The sequence below is a fragment of the Melospiza melodia genome, chromosome 15 (genome assembly GCF_035770615.1).
Source record: "Melospiza melodia melodia isolate bMelMel2 chromosome 15, bMelMel2.pri, whole genome shotgun sequence".
Lineage (NCBI taxonomy): Eukaryota > Metazoa > Chordata > Aves > Passeriformes > Passerellidae > Melospiza > Melospiza melodia.
This window is the reverse complement of record NC_086208.1, coordinates 12,102,569-12,124,026: the sequence shown is the minus strand read 5'-3', so window position 1 is coordinate 12,124,026 and position 21,458 is coordinate 12,102,569. Positions and strand designations below refer to the sequence as shown.

The 21,458-nt window shown below is 39.6% G+C and overlaps 1 protein-coding gene across 1 annotated transcript; it reads right to left on the bottom strand.

Annotated features, from left to right (window-relative positions):
• Positions 1-688: 688 nt before the first annotated feature.
• On the bottom strand, positions 689-21,146 carry TMC3 (transmembrane channel like 3). The gene is made up of 22 exons (XM_063169816.1): positions 20,926-21,146; positions 19,508-19,651; positions 18,181-18,256; positions 16,050-16,131; positions 15,552-15,658; positions 14,511-14,609; positions 14,276-14,418; positions 12,698-12,845; positions 11,388-11,431; positions 11,102-11,249; positions 10,283-10,392; positions 10,052-10,130; positions 9,372-9,599; positions 7,696-7,824; positions 6,959-7,026; positions 6,581-6,709; positions 5,648-5,758; positions 5,134-5,259; positions 3,713-3,791; positions 3,473-3,515; positions 2,570-2,867; positions 689-1,851 (listed from the first exon to the last, which is right to left on the bottom strand). The coding sequence occupies exons 1-22, from the start codon at positions 21,033-21,035 to the stop codon at positions 1,011-1,013; spliced, it is 3,342 nt and encodes a 1,113-aa protein (XP_063025886.1). The 5' UTR covers positions 21,036-21,146; the 3' UTR covers positions 689-1,010.
• Between the last annotated feature and the right edge of the window lie 312 nt (positions 21,147-21,458).

Below are 21,458 nucleotides of genomic sequence, written 5' to 3'. Positions count from 1 at the left end.
CCGCTTTGAGCGCCCGCGCCGCGCCGCCCCTGGGCCGATGGCGGCGCCGCCCCTCACCTGAGGGTGACGCCGGCCCGGCCCGGCCGCGCCTCACGGGACAGCGAGTGCGGGGCTGGGGAGCGGCAGAGCCCGGGCAGCGGGGAAGGCACGGCGGGGATGTGGTAACGCGTGTGGGATCGGAGGCGGAGCGGGGCTGCCTCAGAGATCGGGCCGCCCCGCGCTCGTCACTGGTGTAGTCCCAATCCCAGTGACGCGGAGAGAAACAAGCGAAAAACCAACCAAGGAATCTTCAGTATCTAAAGGAAGTGCGAAATTGCAGCGGTGTGTGAAAAACCGTATAGAATTTGGAAACTGCGAGTAATAAAGTGAGTCTTTTAAAGGCCACGGATCTAAAGTTTACCGCTGAGAAGTTTACCAGGCTGATCTGAGGTTCACCAGAAAATTAATACAGGATCTAGGATTTAATCTAGAAGTCTGACTCACGTTGTCAAATAACTCCCCTGCCCTTGTGATACACTAAAGAAACTCACTATTCTCTCTATATAACATTTTTCCTGGTTTGTTCAGGCCACAGCATATTCAAACAAGATCTACTCTAGCAACTCGGTTTGCAGGAAGCTGATTCCCTGCTGAATTTATTCAGGAAGCATCTTCAGCTCTGGCTGCATCAGATAAAAAGAGCCTCATCTGATGTATTTCTGTATTGTTTTAATTGAAGTGCCCCAAGTACATTGCTTTTGATTTTCCAGTAGGCAGAGATTTTGGGTTTTGACAGCGTAACAGTAGGGAATAAATTGGAATAACCTTCTTTTCTAAGATTTGCGACATATCAGTTGTGATGTTAAAGCAAGGTACAATAAAGAGTAAAATAAGGCTTTTCCCAGCTTGAGCGGCTGCATACACGATTTTTACAAAAACTACATTGCAGTTACTCTGACAGACCTCCAACAGCAAATAAAGCACAACTGCACATACACCGGCTCAAAACACAACAAGGCAGGGGCTCTTTCTCAGACATTTGAGCACACCAGTTCACTAGGCTCAGACATACTTAGATCAACACTGTTTTTAGATTTCTTTTTGGCGAGTTTTGCCCCAGTTTTTGGATACTTGTCCTTGGTATGAATGACCTGGATGTACTGGTCATTGCTGCTGTTCTGCGGATCACTGCTGGATTCAATGGAAATGGAATCAGACTCTGTTAGAGATTGCTCCAGCTTTTGCTTTGATTTTGGTTTCACACGTGGCTCAGGATAGTTCAGGTGTACTTTCTTGTACGCATATGGAGGCCTGTCCAGGTCCAGCTCAAAACCATCATCCCAGGATTTGTAATGCACTCTGGCTAGATCTTTGCTCATTACAATGTGGCCATCAGCACGATCCCCAATGTAAAACCGTGATGCTGGCCGAAGGTCAGACAGCGAGCGAGGGCGATGGGATCTGTTCATGAATTCTTTCTCAAGTTCTTCTTCATCCTCCTCATCTTCACTGGGATGAGGGGAATACATCTGGTGTGGTGTCCGAACCACGTATCTCCTGACATGGCGTGGATACAGCTCAATAATGTCTCCTGCTTCCTCCTTTCTGAAGTGCCTTTGGAGTCGGGAGGTTGAACGCAGCGATTTTTTGCGGGACTCATTTTCATTAACCAGAAAATACCTGGTAGCATACGGTCTGCATCCCAAAAATACAGGAGCCCCTGCCCCAAGGGCATCCGAATTTACCTGCCGAATGGCTTTTCTGAACAGAGGCTCAGAATGGACATCTTCAGTGTGCTTTTTGAAAGTCACTGGTGTGTAGGGCTTTGTTTTGGACAGCTCACTTGCACTCCTATGGACAACACTTGGGTATCTTTAGGAAGGAAGGAAAAGAGAGGAAATACTGATATACACACTTATAAATTAATACAGAAGAATTCACTGCTGTGTAAGTCAAAGACTAGGTTGAAAAAGTAGAGATTATCATATCTCCACTGTTCCAAATTTTTAGAACAATTTTTAGAAACATATCCTAGAAATTAGGAGATATATTTGTTGTTCTCTAGGAAAGGATTCACATTTGTCCTCTCAAATTATATTCCCTTTCTGTTTTCTTATTGTTCTGAGAATTGTTCTTTATGTTTATTCTTGGAAAAAAACCCCAGCAGATAGTTTAAAGCATCCATCTACTGATATACCAGACTAGTTTTTTTACAACTAAAGCTGCACAGACATTCTGCAGAGAGTTCCTTCACTTTATATTTGTTTTCTTCATGGAGATGGTATCCTGCACAAAGTATTTTAGTTATGTGCCTGAGGGCAAGTCTAGTATTTACCTTTGCTTGAGCTGTGTGTAAACTCCATCAGTTACATCATTTCAAAAGGTTTATAATCCCATCTCTGTTAAGGGAGAATTAAGGATGTGGTGTCACCAACAATATCAATAGTACCTGTGAATGTATCTGCTTTTGAAAAATCCCTCTGCTGTCTTACAGCTCCAGACAGTCTGAATGCACAGCTGTTTTGAAAATAAACAAGTATGGCATGGAGCTGCTGGAATAAATACAATTTCAAAACCAAAGCAGTCTTACCTGTTTGTGATATGATCATTTCTTGGTTTCTGTACACTTGACACAGAGGGAGCTGGTGTTAAAGAGGTCGAAGTTGTGGGAGTTGCATTGGCAGGTCTCACAACATCAGTTGCTGGCACAGCTTGGGGCACAGACTGGGAAATGGTTTGAATTCTGGTGCCTTTGCTCACGGGAGATTCAAAGTTCAAGACACTGCCATTCTTTCGGGGTGTTGAGGACCGAGCAGAAGACTCCTGGCTGATGATATCAGTTTCTTGCTCTGGTCTTTTGTCATTAGCATCCAGATTTTGGATTCTGGCTGGAAAACAGATATTATTAGAGGAAATTTCCATGTCTCTACATTTAGAAACTGTTGTGCAAATTCAGTGGCTTGAATTTCCCCCTTCAGTCAGGGATCTAAGGCCAATAGAACCTCCTGTATTCAGAAAAGAGAAACAGCTGTCGCACTGGGAGACTCAGGGATAAAGGGGTAGATCTTCATACTACACTACATAGCAGATGTAGTACTGGGGACACAAAAAAATACCGAATATTGCACTATAGGATTGCAAAAGGGGCAACAAGCCAATTTTTCATCTGCCTACCAGTCTCTGAATTGCATGCAAAGTCTGAGATTATTTGAATTATCAAAGATGCATCCCAGGTTTTTCCCTGTTGATGATAAAAGCCGGAAAATACCCAGTCCAAAAATTTCAGGTGAATTCAGGTTTAAACTATGCACAATGCCTTTCAGTGTTGCCAGGATTGGGTCAAACTGAGCTCACAAACCATCTAAAAGGAGGATTCTACAGGAAATACAGCTTTAAAAATGTTATTGTACTTCCCTATATGTATGAGAAATCAAAATGGGTTTACATCCAAATACTTTATTAATAGTGGCATTTCTAAAGGTCACCAACTTACCTACTGCCATCTGAACCACCTTTTTCTTATCTTCAGTTCTTTCCTAAAAGACATTCAGAAGAATGAGAATTTGTAAATTATTATGGATTAGAGAATAAATCCCCAGCTCTGTAAGGATTAAAAATACAGGATTTGTTTTATTTTGTGAAAGACTAGAAGTGACTTTAGAGATTTAATTAGGCTCATACTTTACTGAAGACCCCTCAAATTACATATAATAGTGCTTTTCACCATACTTACCGTTTGTATCTTCATTCTCAGCTGACTGTTGGTGAATTTTAATGATCTTGCAATACTTTGTAGGTAGTAGATTAGCATGCTAGAAGAGAAAGGGGTGATTATGAGTCATTTCACACATTCTTGACAGTTTCTTTTTAAGGGTTTATAGGTCAAAATGATGTGCAAGTTCAGCTGCTGCTCTGTAACATTTTCTTATATTGTAATAATGGATTACAGCCTTCTTTCAAGCAAATATAGATGAAAGAAATGACACTGAAAACACATTTAACAGCGGTTCTAATTTCACCTGTGGTTTTTGCAAGTACTTTCATTTTGTATGTAACCTGGGATGCATTTCTAAATGGTTTTGTTTTGGTTTTTTTATTTCTAGACAAATAATTTTGACAGATATTGTTTTGTTTTTTTCCAGTCCAAGGTTACAGAACAGGGACACCATAGTTACAGCTGAGTTTGCACAACCATACCAATGCAATGTTATTTTGTTGGCTGGCTGAAATAACACCTTGTTTGCCCTGGCACAGATGAGATCAGATCCTGGCAGATTATGGCCTGACAAAATGGATTGCACTGGCTTTCAGACAAAGTCTTATAGCTGGATCTCATACTAGAAACAATTACATGTGTGCCTAGCTGTCAGTTTGAAGCAGTCAAAAGTCATACTTAAATTTATAAATAATACATGGCTGGGACCTTAGAGGAAAAAGTTACAAGTCAGAAGTGATGCTTTGGTCTTTCTGATTTGAACAGCTACCAGTGGGATAAACTCTGGCTTTGTCTGCAGTTTGCACAAGAAGAAAATGGTACAAAGATACAAGCAAAACAAAATAGAACTTTTCAGAGAAGCAAAGTGAATTTCTAACAGCTCAAAATCAATATTATTTCCCAACTGTGAACAATTATTTATAACCCAAATAAGAAAAGACTTCCACTGGAGAGTCTGCAGGAAGTTATATTAAATTAACACTTAAGAGCAGACCATCGTAATTGATTTGTCTTGTCATAAATCTGGATGACTGAGTAGCTTCTTTAAATGACAGACTGAGTCCTGCTCAGTGTCAGAAACTGAACTAATGACCATGAAGAAATGGAAAATTTATTTCTGAAGAGCTCTTAAGAGGGAAGAGGTTCTTAAACTTCCTGGAACCATCAGCACTGCAAGCCTTGACACAATGCAGTGAACATGTTCTAACAAAGTATCTCAGAAGGAGAAATTCCCTTTGAAAGTCTTTTTAACACACTTCCATCCTGTCTGGTCCATATACCACACCTTCAATGGGGTGTTGGAATTGTTGTTTCGGTTATGCTTAATGAAATTGTAACAGTGCAATGTTTGTTCCTCAGTATCTACATTTGACTCTCCAGAGATAAGGCCAGTATTAATACAATTCATTTACCCTGCCTACAAAAACCAAAGTACTTACAATAACAGGAGTAGTGCAGGCAGGACAACCACAGGACTGCTGATGTAAGTAATCACTGTGTTGAACCATGTGGGAAAATCATTTTGAATTGTTTCAGAAACAATATCATATATTTTTTCTTGACCACTACGGGAGGTGTGGGAAGAAAAAAAAAGTAAAATTAAGTTGTAAGGAATCCTGAGTATATTTGTTAAGCAGTGCTGCACTGAATAAAAGCAAGCTTGGAGGGTGCTTGTATGAAGACACAAGACAGTGATGTTTGGGAGATTTCTCAGTGGCACATTACATTTTGTAAATATAAACTAACTAAATTATGTATGTAAAGCAAATCAACTCAGAACTTTGACCTGTTCACCTTCTTAAACCATAAACAATAAAATATTGGTAGCAGAAAAGCATTTTCCTCTCAACTTGTTTTGAATTTACATCTGTAATTTGTGTATTATGAAAGATAAGTTTATTGTAAGAAGGGGAAATAAAATCTTTGCAATTTTCATTGTCCATCATACCTTACCTGAAAGGGCCACAGCTTAAGGATGGCTTATATCGGGCAATAGCAAAAATTGTTGGTAACATGCACAAGAACAGCATAAACAGCAGCATGGCCAAGTAGAAATTATTGGATCTGCAAGAAGGTGTAACATGTTTCAGATTATACTTGTCAGAGAGGAAACCAGAGACAACATAAAAGGTGCAAGTCTGAATCTACTTATCCAGTTCAAGATCAACATGTCTGAAAGATTGAAATCTTCTGCTATAATTAGAAAGTCTGAACAGAGATGGTTTCAACAGACTTCTAATGATCAAAATTCTATTTGCACTGCTTTCCAGATACCACTGCTGCAGCCAGAGAACTGGTTACTGCACCCTTTGAAAATAGCTGCCCTTACTGCCCAGTTGTGTTGGGGGAGAAAAAGAACAGCAGCAGAAGTCGATTAATCTTAAAAAATGTTAGAAATAATGGATTATTAAGAATTAACGATGCCTAACATTATTTCCATTTGAAAGAAAGAATTAAAATATTCATCATGATTAAAAAAAAGAGGAAATGTGTTGTGCAATGCAATGGACAAAAGCAGATATTGCATAGCTTTTAAAGAGAGAAACATCAAGAAATAAGACTTGCAACAGTTAACACATACAGGTTGTTGTACTCTGTCAGATTTGTATGGAAATAAAGCGTTTGTTTGGCCATAGTAGCTATCTAGGAACATTCTCTGACATATTTTTTAATTCTTGCACATCTTCAACTACCTTGCTTCACAAACCCTTCAGTTTCTCAGTTACTTTGTCTTTTTTCCTCAGACCTTTGCCATCAGTGTTAGTGTGAAATTTGATTTTAACTTTTAGAGCTAAAATCTCCTGTAATTTTCTTCATATTGATGCAACATATTTCCATTGCCTGCATTTGATTTTTTCCTTCTCTTTCACTCTCATTTTGACTCACCGAGATGCTCTGAAAACCTGCTGATGTGGTACATTGCATGTGAGCACAGCCCAGCTCCTCAGGTACATGAGTCCAATCAACTTGAGCACATTGAATGCTGGTAAGCAAGGTGAAAAGAAAGCTCCCATCCTGGAAAAATCATATCATATCATATATCGTGTTGCCAGAGGCCATTTTGATAGCAGTAGAATAAACTAAAAAAAAAACCCCAACCTCACACCAGGTAAACAGATTAATAGCTCACTATTAACAGATGATCTCTTAATCTAAAAGACTACCCTGTCAATATCGTAATTAAATAGGTTTCATTTAAATAATCAGATTGATTTCGCAATCAGCCAACAAAGGACAAGAAAAAAACACTTAAGGACTACATACCAGATCATTCCTTGGTTGTAGACCAAATGCAATACGTTCTCTGCAATTTTGAATTCTCCATATTCTGGCTACAAGAAACACAGTGTAAGATGAATACCTTTATCTTAATCTCATTTTCAGGCCATTTATTAGGTTCATTTGACTGAATCAGTTTGCAGACAGTACATGGCTTGAAACATCCAAATCAAAAACCAACTGCTGGCAGGCAGTGGGAACACAGCAAAACCTTCTCTGCACTGAGGATTAAACAAATTTATTCCTCTTTAGTTTACTTCACATCTTTAAGGACAAACAGTCCGCAGCCTTTCATGCCAACAGCTTCTTGCAAAACAAGTATTATCCACTGTAATTTTCTTAGAGGGCTGTGTGGTGTTGGTTACTGTTTTTTGGATCACTAGCTACATTAAGTAAAGATGTTAGAGCTGCAGAAAAGAGGATGTGGGCAACAACTACGTGCCCTCTGTGTCACCTCAGACTGTGGGAACTGTGCTAAGATATTATTTTGTGAAAACCAAAAGTTTTTGCATCAGAGCCATGTGAATAGGCTTGAGAACATTATTAATCTCAATGTTTATCCTGTACCCTCCAATTTAAACTCAGTGTGAGCTTTGCCTTTCTAGATGCGTGCTACTGAGAAATTATTCATCTGTGGAAAGACTTTAAGGACTTTTAGTACTGAGGGAAGGAGCCTACCAATCTTCCACATCTTAGCTTGATGAAATAAGGATTGTACTTACGAACTTGCTTTCTAGATCCCAGCACCAGCAATCACTCAGATACCGGACACACAGCCCACGGAAAAAATCAATTAGCAGGATGCTTGCCACTGTGAAAATCATGTCGATAATTGAAAGCTTGAGCATCTCCTGAAATGCACATTTTTCACACATACTGAGTCATTCTGAAAGCAAATGGACTGCATATGGCTCTTTTGCATTTGTAATTCTATTTTTGGCTCAAGCTCAATATTCTGATAAAATATGAATTGAATATATGAATAATTTCCTTTTAAATTTTTCCTAGTTGACTTTTCCCTTACTTGTCTTTGTTCTCTTAAAGAGAATAAATATAATCAAGCTTCCAGGGTGCTTTTTTTTGTTTGCAGCTGTAAAATTCTGGTCGTGATGGTCAAACTTTAATGATTTTCTTTTTGATGTTCTAAAAATGTATCTAGCTAAACTGAAACGGTTTGTTTTTTCTACTGCATCCATTCTTTTATTAAGCTGACTCTTGTAATACATATTTGCAGTGTTTCACAATGAGAAAAATCTTACTATTCAGACAAACTCACAACCCAATGGCATAGGATCATCAAACCATAAAAAATAGTTGTTTCATGCTTAAAAAAGAATGTGGTTATCCTATATTTAATTGAGCTTTAAATAGATACAATTAAAATAGGAAAAATTCAGTTCCATACATCTCTAGGCTATTCTGGGGGAAAAAGCAAACATTCAAACCCTCTATTTTCTATGAGATTGTGCACAAAGGATATACAAGAACAGAAATCAGGCTAATAAACCTCAGAGGGGTCTTTTCCTCCGCATATTTAAACAAGACCTTTAATATTCCTCATTCTGGAACAAGATGTTCAGAAAAACAGAAGCACACTAACATGGTTCTGAATCCAGTGGCCTGGACATGACTGTGACACTGTCAGAGACCACAGTGACATCCTTGCATTTTTGTGGTTAAAATTTCTCTCTGAATGTATTAATGCCCCTGGAAGTCACAATCAATGTACCCTTCACATGTAGGGAAGCAAGAGGTGTCATATTAAATCTGCAGATTTTCTGCACCCCAAATGTGGGAACATGGCACTGCCATCCAACTTTCCCCATTCCTACAAACTGATGGGATTTTGAAACCTTTTGTTGTTGTTCTCTCTCCCTCTGAAAAAGTGAAGAGCACTTGATTGTCTAGAGATTTATTGAAGCAGAGACTTCTGGTACTGTACAAATGACCAAGAGCACAATCTCGTGCTTGTTTCAGGTCTGCATCTCCATCTCTTGAGGCAGCAATCTGAAACTGCACACAGTGCATTTTGCTGCTTATATATCTGTATAGTCTTGTTTCTCTGTAGGGGTTAGAAGGATGCACCATGTTAAAATAGGATCCATATCACAGATCTGTACAGATCTGCCTGTGCAGAGCGCTGAAGACAGACACCAAACCTGGCAAAAGAACATTTGAACAGCACTAAACATACAGCAGATAATGAATAAAATCCAAAACTTGTATCTGTGGCCATAGCACTTTGCATAGTCTTTACTCTTCCTACGTCATCCCTAGCTAAATTCTGGAATTTATGCAAAGAAAAGTTCTAAGATAAAACACAGCACAACATGATTTTAACTTTTTGTCAAATGTGAATTAAGTGGAGTAAGTTGATGACAATAAAACAATTACATACTTGACCAACATATGTCTCCCAGCACTGATCCTGTGGGTTCTGGGTGTTAAGGGAAATTGTTTGGTTAACCAGTGAGTCTGTCAGGCCTTGGGTGCGATGCTCCTCTGACATGACAAAGCCATTTCTCTTAATTTGTACATTAGGAATGGTTACATTGTCGTCCTTAGAAAGAGTGTTGGTTGCCAAGGAGGTGGTAGAATTACTTGCATTGCTGTTCACATCAGAGTCCTGAAATAATAAATGTCCCAAAAGCTGCTTTTTAACTGTACATAGGTGCAGATGTCTGTACCTTTTACAGCATACACTCACACACACACATAGACATATTTTTCATATATTTACAAGCAGCAGCTAGGCAACTGTTAAACAGCTGTCAATGGACAGAGTCAGATGGAACACCAAAGGGCAGGACTTAAAGCTAATTTAGGTAGGTGGAAATATTTCAAATGGATCAAGTTATCCTTAAAAATTAATAATTAAAATTAATAATTAAAAATACTCTATAAATAGTTGTAAATAAACATTACTATCTAAACTTAACTTTGCAATCCTATCAACCCATAATATTTTAATAAATTTCAAACAAATTTTTATCTAACTTTATATACTTCACAATAAACAGAATTCTGTCTATGAAGTGTACTAGCTTTACATGTCAGAAAACATCAAGTTAAGCTTACAGTGACACTCATACTGTCCACTTTATCCAGGAGGGCAATGATTAAACTGTAGAGGTTTCCCAGGTATAGGACAAGAACTCTGAAAAGAGAATAATATAGGATTACCAGCACTGGTAACCATTGACTTCTCATAAGCTCTCCGGTTTAGATGTACTAAAACATGAACCAGAACACACCTCTCCTTTCCTCCTTTTCTCTCCACATATTTTTTACACTGAATAATGCCCATACCTGGCAAGCTGGAAGCGAAGAGTGGTCCTTGGATGGTACATCTCCAGAGCTGCCACAAGTTCAAAAGCAGAGGGTGCAATCATTGTGATCAGCGACACAACTACACTGACCTGTGGAACAGAAACATGCAGTGCTTGATGATGGCCTTCTGTGGAATCTTGGGCTGACTGAAATGCTGCTGAGGCACATGCTTTGGTGATTGCTTTTCTTGGAGGAGATGCTTTAAAACGTTATTATTGACATTAGTAATAACAGTAGTTATGATCAAAAGTTATAGATTTGAAATACCACTCAGGAATCCTTACTCCAGATATTGTAGCTTCAAAGTTCTACTTTATTAATTGAAATTAAAAGTTATTGTGCAAGAAATATGGTGCTAGCGTCTTCCTCTGGCTGAGTGGCTTCCTCATGCCTATTCACTTCCTACTCTCGCTCATTCCTCTGAATGGAAATAGTCACAGAACTTTCAGTATCCCCTGATACTGAATCAGTTACTGTTATCAAAGTCAATTCCTTTCTAGTCCATGAGTCCAGTCTCTGGTCAGCTCTGTCCTAGGTGTAAAAGTAGATTTGTAAGTGACAGGAAAGCTTTGTGCTCACAAAATAGGGACCTGCTAGAACTGCCCAGCTCAGCTGCACCGACACCTGGCTGCAGAGCTGAGGGAGCAAGCGCACCAAGGCAGATCCACTCTGCCCACTAATTCCTCATTTCTCCTGGCTCATCTCTTGCTATTTACACCTCTGTGCACACTACTGCTGCAGAAAGCCCCCAGACAGTAATCCTGCATCTAAAACAGAGGTGGCATAAAGACAGGGTACCTCATTTTTTTCCCAAAGAGTCAATTCCTTCTTGGTGCGCTCCAGCCTTTGGGATCGATCCACGACAAAGTAGATGATGTAAATACTTCCAGCAAGGGACAGAAGCACGAGGATGTTTGCAATAATTCTTAAGCTGATGGTCACTGCCCTAGGAAAAAGATTTATACAGTCTTAATGACACCTTGGTAATTTCTAACAGGTTTTGGAAGTATAAGACAAGCAGATTAGCACTGATATCTGCATTGAAACAGTGCTTTGAAAAGTATCTCTTATCTCATATACATACAGGTTTTTGCTTTTCTTCTTTTCCTGCTCTTCCAATATAGCTTCCTTGAAAGAAACACAGCATTACCGTTTTAATAACGTTCAGTGAAAATAATGTACATATCTTTCACAGAAATTAAAGTAAACTGATAAAAAACCATCACATCCTGGAGGTGCAAGCAGATAAATGCCACTGTCCGTATTGATTTATAGCACTGATATGTGATATTAAAAACTGATGGAGATTTCTGAGAAACAAATACATAGTAATCAGATACTTGGGCATTTTCAGTCATGCATGTTCAAGGAGATACAACAAGAGGGTTACGTTTCCAGATTTTTTGGCAGGATGAGCTTTAAAATCTGGGTGTCCCTAATATAATACAGTACTGTCAAAGGTTATCCTCAGCCATTGAAATAACTAAATATCATAGCTTATTAATTTACTCTTGGCACAATTTGAAGTAATTTTTTTCCAATGAGAATGGGACTACACCAAATTTGAGGAATAAGTTAATTTTGATAAAAACACATGTGCTCTTACATTATAGATGCAAAACATCTATATTTTTAGCAGTTTTCTAATATTGAGAGACCTGTAATAAGTCCCTCCATTTGTTATGGAGAGATGAAATAAACCATAGAATTATAGAAAATCTCAGGTTGGACAGAACCCATAAAGACTTTTGAATCTAACTTCCTGATACTCAGAGGAATACTTAAAACTAAACCATTTCACTAAAAGCATCATCCAGATGCTCCTTGGACTCCAATAGGCTTGATGCCATGACCACTTCCCTGGGGAGCCTGATTAATAGCTGATAAAATAAAGAAGAAAGAACAATAAATTGTGTGCAGAAAGTTATAAACCAAAGAGAGAGATATAAAACTTATTATCATGTAAAAAAGCATCTTGTAAAATATGAGCTGTTGTACATGGATTCCCTGAGGCATAAAACTCTTCCTTTGCATAAAAGCAATTATACATTCTATAAATTTGTTTATTTTCCTGCCAAATCAATTTGATTCCAACACTCAATGAAATTTCATCCCCAGCAGATTTGTTTCTGGTTATCTAACTTCTTATCACACATACAGGCACATTAAATAAAACTCTCCCAAGCAAAGACACAATGGCCTTGCTGGGATGTCAGCAAATATGATGTGCCTCTAATGTCACACAGATGTGATATAGCCCTCCTCTAGGCAAATAGGTATGCAAATAAATACAAAAAACCAATAGGAAGTGCAAGGGGATGAGTGGAAAAACTTACATGTCTTACAGTTTAACAAGTAAATCAACTTGAAATAATTCAAAGGTCAGTTGCTCACCCTGATGCTGTTGACTATGGCTGCAGCTTTGCTCTCTGCAGCCTCAGGGTTTCCTATCAAATAGTCCCAAGCACAGAACAGTCTCCAGCAGAAAGTGTAATTTTCATCAGAGGCACTTGCTAAACTCATTCTTGAGTTCTTTGCCATTCTGTAAAAAAGTAACAGGTATTTAACTGCTTCTGTGTGAAGATAGCAATGAAGGAAGTCACTGGTTTGGTTCATAGTTTTAAGATGTTTACACATTTAGAGCTACCAAAGGTTGCAGAAATTAGCATCACTGTTGGCAGCTTTCTGAAGAACATAAAACAGGGTGAGGTGCAGCTCATGAACTTGAATTTACATCTAAAGAGCAATGACTCATTGTGGAAAAGCATTTCAATATTTACAGTCTTTACAACTGACATATAAAGCAAATAAATCTTACTAAATGTGGGTTACACCTATTTCAGTCTTACAACCTCTAGGTAGGATCCAGCTGAAATATATAATCACTGAGATCGCTGTTACAGGAATTAAATCTAGTTTGGCATAACTAGTGATTGTGCACAAGGTTTTTTGTTTGCTGTACTATTTTAGCCCTCAAAATATCTATTACTGTCAAATAGAAACCCAGGGCCATTTTACAGACCTTGGGAAAAAGAAAGAAAACCCTCCTACTCATGTCAGGTGAGCAAGGTGGCAGAATATTGCAAAACATAGGAAATGAAATGAAGATTAATAGCTTATGAAAGAAAGGGCATCTGAAAGGACAACATTAAAGGGGAGCTGTACAAGCTAAGCAAGGATCACTGAGCTAAGTCAGAAGAAAAGCTGATCCTATCTAGAAATTACAGATGTGTAGATCAGTGTCAAATATACCAGTGACCCTTGGCAGAAACCAGCAGGTAGATTAAAAATAAATGAAAAGGGAAGGTTTGACCTCAAAACTGAGAGCTATTACAGACAGCACTGAAAACATCCCTGGACTGCACTGTGCCAGATGAATAGGTATCCAGAAGGGAAGAAGAGAAAGCAAATCAGGAGAGGATAGAGTGACCTTGCCCCTTCTCCAAGCATTGCACATCCCTGGATTTATGGCCAGCTCAGGCAGTCTTGCTCTCTCTGCTAAGTAACTCCCACTCCTTCCCTTCCATGGCAAAGAAATTAAGCTTACATTCCAATGGGATGCCACGTACCCACTAAAGCAATGCAAATGATTTTACACCTAGGATGGCAGTTCTATATTTGTATTTTAATAGAGGGGAATATTAATAATGCTGAAAGCATTGCACTTCAAATATAAATTTCTGTCATAACAATATTTATAACAGAAAATAGGGGAAAGGACTTCCACAGAGACAAAGGTTAGAGATGACCTGTGCTGCCCTTCTTTTAAAGGCTGGGAAATGGAAGAGAGAGTGAGGATTACAGCAAGATAAAGGGTAGTCTAGAATTGAATTCAGTCTGCCTCCATGATAATAGCAGAGGTGAATGTGTTAATAGAACTACACAAAATAAAAAGGAAGTGGAGTAAATACCATTGCTGATTGCCTGGGCACACAGGTTTATGAACAGCAGTAAATAAATGGGCAGTCTTACTTTTTTAGAAGGATGATGAAGCTGTAAGCAAACACAGCCATTCCAACAAGGAAGTAGGCAAGAGGCAGCCGGTATCCAGCTTTCCCAATCTTCCTGTCCCGGCCATAATAGCCATAAAACAGAACCGAGTACTGGAGGTAGCCCTGCAAAGACCAGAGCCCATCAGTAAGAGCAGTAACCAACAATCACAACAGAACAGTGACAGCAAAATAACAAGGAGTAGTTTGAGTCTTGCCCCAAGGGACCAGATGGTGTCCAGGTCCTGAGCAGATGCAATGTGCTCCTTGGGAATGGTCTTGCTGAGCGTGCTGCCAAACGGGGCTCCGGCCAGGAGCTGCAAGAAAGAGGTGGTGTCAGGACACAGGGGAAAGAGAGAGAGAAGGTCTCAGGAGATGGGGAAAACAGAGAAAAGGTCTCAGGAGCTCCACGAGCCCATCTGGGCCAGGGCTGCACAGTGGAGCCCATCGAGAGCTGCCCACATGGGTGGTGCTCTCAGGGTAGCGAGCACTGTGTCAGCACTGTGCCAGCTTTAAAAGCCATGCTTTCAATGTGAGCTTTTTTAAATTAAATGGGGCAGTGCTTGATCTCAAAATGATAGTTCAGGATTAAATTTACTTTTTCTTAAAAATTAAAAAGTGAATGTGAATACCTTTATTTTTCCAGTTTACTTTTTATTATATGAGGGGTATTTACTTTTTTATTTTGTGCAGTGAGAATAAAATCAGGTATTCCCATGTTTTCTGATAACGCTGTTAAAGCACGGGGTAGGTGAGGCAAAATAATGTTTATGAGTAATTGAACCAAGTTAACAAATTGCCTTACTCATATGCAAGAGCTAAACAAAGTTGTGGCTGTTCAGAACTTTTAGGAAATGCTTTCTAATGCACAATAATCCAGAGTCTGGAGAGGGATGCTTTGTTTTTCTTGGTGTCATTTAAACTTCTCATTAGTGTAAATGACACTAATAGGACTTAAGTGTATTCAACACCCACTACATCTTGTAAGAATGGATTCTTTATTTTAGTAATCAGATAAAAACATATTCTCTAAAAACATTAGTACCATGTTGACAAAATACAATCTCGAACACTAATAGAAAAAGTCTGTTATCCTTTGGCAGAGAAAAACCTCTTAATAGGGGAATTTATTTTAAATAATTAATTTTGCAGTGTACATTTTAAACTGATGCATGACTTAAAGTGTGGTGTTTGTTCCATTGAGAAAGGAAAGTTCAACAGTAAATGCTTCTCTGTAAATATGAACAGTGTGTTCTTACCTCTGGTAGGACTACAAATGCTCCTGTCATTATGGTAAGGACAATATTGATTCCAAACAGCCATCTCAGGAAGATGAAGTAAGAGGCAACTCCAGACCCAAAATGACCTTAAACCACAAAAAACCATTATGTGACCTGCACAGTCTATAAAAGCTTCTATCATTTATCCATGAAGTGGTTGGATAACAGGCAAAAAGAAAAACCTTTCTTATGGAGGGCATTCAGCAAACTAGAGAATTTTTTCATTTTCAGAGTCCCAAAAGGACAAAATTGACTTTTTCAAAAGTTACCCCCCAACTAAGACCATCAATGAGAACTGTGCAGTTTCTGAGGCATGAGGAAAAGATTAAAAAACAAAATTTAAAATAAAGATTTCACTGCTGAAAATATGCATTCAACTCCCTCCCAAATATTTAATTCAGTGCATTAAAAAAATAAATCAAAAGACTCAGCATTTTAACAAGTGTTTTACTAGTACCATGAAATCTTTATACTTACTCTCGATTTTCTTTATTCTCATTTCCCAAGGAATAAAGATTACCACAAAATTGTATGCAAGTCGAATGAACTTCTTCCAAAGCTGAGAAAAAAGCAGAGAAATATGACACTTCTTCACATGAAAAAAATAATTAAAAATAAAGTGCTGGGTATTTTGCTCATGTCTTTTATCACAAGAATTGTTACAAAAATTGATGACTAAGGTCTTATTAGGAGCATAATGCCTCAAAGGAAATTCTCTTAGAGCAAAAATATGATTTTTTTATTCAACAGCAGCATATTTTACTACTTTATTCTCAGCTCTATGTTGTGCAGCCAACACCTGCAGAAATCCTGTGGTTCTATTTTGTAGTCTTTATTCAAACTCCATTTTTGCATGGCCAGATGCTCTTCCTGCACACACCATACACATTGAGGAGAAAAAGTAAAATCCACCTGTGCAAAAGTGAGAGCAGTTTTTGAGTTGTTGAGTTAGAGTTATAACTTCACAATGTCAACAGGAAAAAAAATGTATTCCAGGCATTATAAAGTATTTTTCTTACTTCTAGATATTAAAATCCCACCTATATTTTGAGGCATATTTTGCAAATATGAAAAATTTATGTAAGTACATATACGCCTAGTAGCTGCATTTTGTTCTTAGCGCGTGTTCAACCACTGAGTTCTTAATTTTGATGATGTAGTGCTTGTTTTGCTGTGCTACAGTTTTTGTCTCCTTGGTCACCATGTTATTCTGTAAGAAAATATGTGGGGAAAAAAAATCTCTTCCAGTTAAAAAACAAACAAACAAACAAGCAAACAAACAAAAAAACCAAAATAAACCAAAAAAACCCTCACCAAAAAAGGCAGCTCATTCTGTTGCTGTTGCTGAATTTAGCCCTAATGTAAATTTTATACCCCTAATTTGTGCTAGATAAAAGAATACAGATCCCCTACACATAATGAGTGGTACTAATTAACTGCTGAATTGCATCCCTGTGCTCAATGTCTTCTAGCAAATACAACAGAGGCAATTAGATTAGACACAAATTTTATTCACTGTGAACTATAATTTAAAAGTTTTGTGTTTGTATAGGAAGAATTATATGAGCAAGCACCGAGCCCGATCTCTGATTTACTGATGTTCTGATTTGGCACTTTCTTTCTAGCTAAAGTCCTAGTTCCACTCATATCAAAGGCAAAAAATAGTGTTTATTTTACTTGCATTTTTACTTCACTGCATTTGCCACACATGCAAAGGCAGAACAAAGAAAGCTTACTCTTTTTACATTGGAAAGTGCTCTGAGATGGGGGCCAGCATCTCAGAGCACCAGATACATGTGCAGCTCTTCACTTGTTCACATGAATAAAATGCTTGGTGTTCTATTGGCCTAACCCTGCCTTTTTGCATTAAGATAAATTAGTAATTAAAAGTCTACTTGTTATGATGACAAAAATATTCTTGACTGCTTAGATGACTAAAGAATTTTTCTCCTGGTTGCTGATTAAATACAATTTCCTGAATATTATAAATTTCCAGAAACTCAGGCCAGTGTCTATTTTCAGTAGTGTAAATAGATTTGCTAAGATTTGATTCAAATTCTCTAAGTATAATGCAAGCAAAACCTCTTCTTTAATAATGTATTTAACATAAGCTATTGTAGGATTGTCTTCCAAACTAAAAGCCAGACACATTTTTCATGCTAAGCTATTGAACTGTGGCCCCAATTTGTTGAAATTGCTCTTCAGAGGATACTGCATCATGTTTGTTGTTATCCCTTTCACATCACCCCCTCTAACAGGCATCAATATTTGTAGGCTATCTGAAAAGAAAGCTTATACTGCATTAACAGAAGGATATTCATCCCTCAACACATGAAATTAGTCTGCAAAAATGTAATTACTAAAATTACAATGGAAAAGAGAAGAAGGAAAAAAAATAAAGAAGCTTTTAACTGCTTTTTTCTCTCTCTACAGTCCTGAGCTGAAGTATCAGGAGTGCAGAGCAAGCACACACTTCTCTGAATCAGAACTGCAAATGAAACTGGTGGGAAGCAGAAATTTCAGAGAAATGTCAGAGATTTGAGCCCAAGCAGCCTTACCTCTGCCCCAGCAGCAAAAATGTCAGAGATTTGAGCCCAAGCAGCCTTACCTCTGCCCCAGCAGCCTGGTACCCTCTGGTTCTGGTGAGCCTCCCCTCGTACTTGAGCACGATCTCCTTGGCCTGCCTGCATGAGAGGGGAGGTCAGTCTGCATCGCTCACATCTCTCATTCTGCACCAACAGCACCTGCCAGAGGGCTCAAATGCTCTGAAATACAGCCATGGGCTGTCCCACCATCAGCCCCTAACACAGACAATGCTTTTTTCTCTGACTATTGAGCTTTTAACTGATTCTTTAAAACCACTCAGACTTTGTCTGAGAGAATTTGGCATTCAAGAGTTTGACTGCTGGGAGAGTTTTCTGTTCCTCTAATTTATTTCTCTGTCCTTTTGTTTCAAGGTCTTTCTTTGAAATGGTAGAACCCAAGTGAGTAAAATAGCAAGATCCCCTTTACAGTCTGGCAATCTCCTGTAGATACTGACACCCCTTCTGCAGGTATGGTCTTGTGAGAGTTTCATGTTTATCTGATCATACACAGTCTATGACGTCAGCAGAAGGAGGATTGGGACCACCAAGATCTGATCAAAAGGACAGGAAAGCAGGAAGTCACAGACCCTAAGAGGGAAAAACCTCTCTTTGCTTCCCAGATAACACAAGAGCTCTTGGTAGGGTAGAGATTCCTCATGGCTGCATTGCCATCTGAGCACCATACAGGGTTTGGACAGAAAATGCCAGATGAAAAGAGAAAAAAAACCCCAAACATCACAGAGATCATGAGGTGAAAGACCTGACATAGTTTAGACAGATGGGCCTGAAAAGTTAGTCACATGCTCTTCACTGGAAATCTGGAATTATAATAATTGAAATCCTAAACTGTGAAACATGTTTTTACTACACTGAGCATACTTTTTAAACTTACAAGTGTCCAGTATTTACTGCATTTACAATGTGTTGTTGTGCTATGACCAGTTTCTGTTCTCATACCACGTAATTACCTTAAAAAGGCAGGCTGGTTCTCCTTTTTGGGACACAGTGAAACAATTTACCTTAAAAACATATTGTGGAGCATTACCAACAGCCTTCCTTGAGACCAATTAATAGCTGACAGTCTCTTTTAGCAGTTAATAGGCAAAGCATGATTTCTTGCTCTTTTTTGTTCTGTGACTTTCTAAAGGGAGCCACGGGCACGCACCAGAGACAATTTCCCTTACAGACTGTCCACCCAGAGGCTGCTGTGTCAGCCAGCCCTCATATCCTCCCAGAGCATCCTCATGGAACACTTTCCTAGCAGCTCTAAATCATCCCTGTTCTCCCTCCTGGGGCTGGAAGCACTGTGACAGCCAGTGAGCCTGAAAATCTCTGCACAGACACCTTTACCTGAGCGCCCTCAGCTTCTGCCGCATGGGCCACGGCCGGCAGCGGATGTTGGACATGATCTCCTTCTGGTACTGGATGTTCTGAAAGATCTGCTCTGGGTCATGGCTCTCAGCCTTCTCTTCACCAGCATCGTCTTCTGAGTTGCTGGCAGGCAGCACATACCCCATGAGAGCAAAAAGGAGACAAGGTATTGCTGTGGATTCCCAGCAAAGCACTGGCTCACACAGGATCCAACCTCTTGGAGCATTGTAGGAACAGGGAGTGAGAGAACTCACAAAACCTTCTTGTTTTAAAGTTGATTGATAATTTGGATGGTTTCTCCATCTCCAGGACATACCTCTTCCCCTCCCCACCACTTGCTGTTCGGTCATAAATTATCCCCACTCCTGACCATGAATCCCAGTCTTTCTTAGTCAAGCATTTCCAGCCATTCAGATTGTACATCATGCTAGCAAGACTGTCTGTATATTTTTCTGGAACAAAGTGCTGCCTAAACATTTCCAGAAAGAGCAGATAACATTTATTTATTAATCATACCCATTATTTTACTGTTAGAATGAGGGGAGCTGGTGATTCAGTCATGGTCACCATTTAATCCTCTTCCCTGCTGAGGGGCACAGGGGTGTGGGACCCCACATACCAAGGATTACTTGTCCCTGTGAAAAGATTCCTGTGCTTTGATGCAGATTTCTGTGGATGATTATTAAATCATCTTTTCTGATGCTGTCACCACATTTGCTACGCTCCAGCTCTTGCAACTCCCTGTTGGTCTATGAAACAGCAGCAATATTCATTCTTACAGAGGCTTAGGTCTAAAAGCCTGTGGTGACTGTTTCTCCCTGAATGACACGAAGGGATCTGATGTACTGCAGCAACCACCAGCCAGGAACTTTCCCAATTGTATGGCTATGTACTTGCTGGGAAAGTTCTCTGCAATTTTGCTGAAGAGGCAGCCTTTCAGTCACTTAGAAATAAATCATAACCTAAACCATGCCATGGAATAATATTTGGGGGATATACTTCATCAGACCACTAATCTGTTAGTCTGTGCTCCCGTCCCTTCAGTCACAGGGGACATTCAAGGGAAATTTATAGTTACACAGGAAAATAATGAGGGACTTCTTACCCTGCTATACCCTGAACTCTTTGGAGTTACTTTGCTTTATGTACAGTGTTTCTATTTCAGTATGAAATACGAGTTTGACAAAATAAAGAAAAACAAAGAGGTTTGGAACACACCTTAAAATACAGAGAAGGATTTTTCTCATGCCCATTTCCACGCTACCACACTGTTACTCAAACCAGACTACCTTCCACAGCCTGACACACACCCTGTCTGCATGGAAGTGAAAAGACAAGCTCCCACTGCTGTGCTGGACAAAGCAGCTTGTCCCTTGAGGAGAGGGGGGATCCCTTACCTGTGGGGAGGCTCCTGGTAGGTGTAGATGCCGGTTTGCCGCTTCACCGTGCGCTGCTTCTTGCAGGACTTGGCAGCTCTGGGTGCAGGGGAGCCTGGAGCTGCTGCCATGGAGCAGGTGGGACTCTGCAGGGCTGGAGGCAGCCTGCAGCTCGCTGGGCAGGCGTCTCAGCAGCAGCCAAATGTTATTAAGCAGAGAGCAGCGAGCCCTGTGGAGCAGAGGATCACTGCCCGCTGCTCCAGCCTGGAGAAGCTGCTGCTGCTGCCTGGCACTGCCTTAAAGCCACAGCACACTGCAGCCCCTCCACTGCCCCTCCAAGGCCAGATCAAGGTGGGAAGCAGAGCTCAAAGGAGGCCCAGCTTAATTCACAGCCAAGTTTGCCTTGTTGTGGATGAGGGACATCCCTCATCACGCCACCACACCGCACTGTCCAGCTCTGGGTGGTGTTTCCAACAAACCCTCTGTAGGTGCTGTTGGTGTTCCTGCTTCCTGTGCTTGACACAAGGTTCTTGCTCAGCAAAAGCATGATGGTG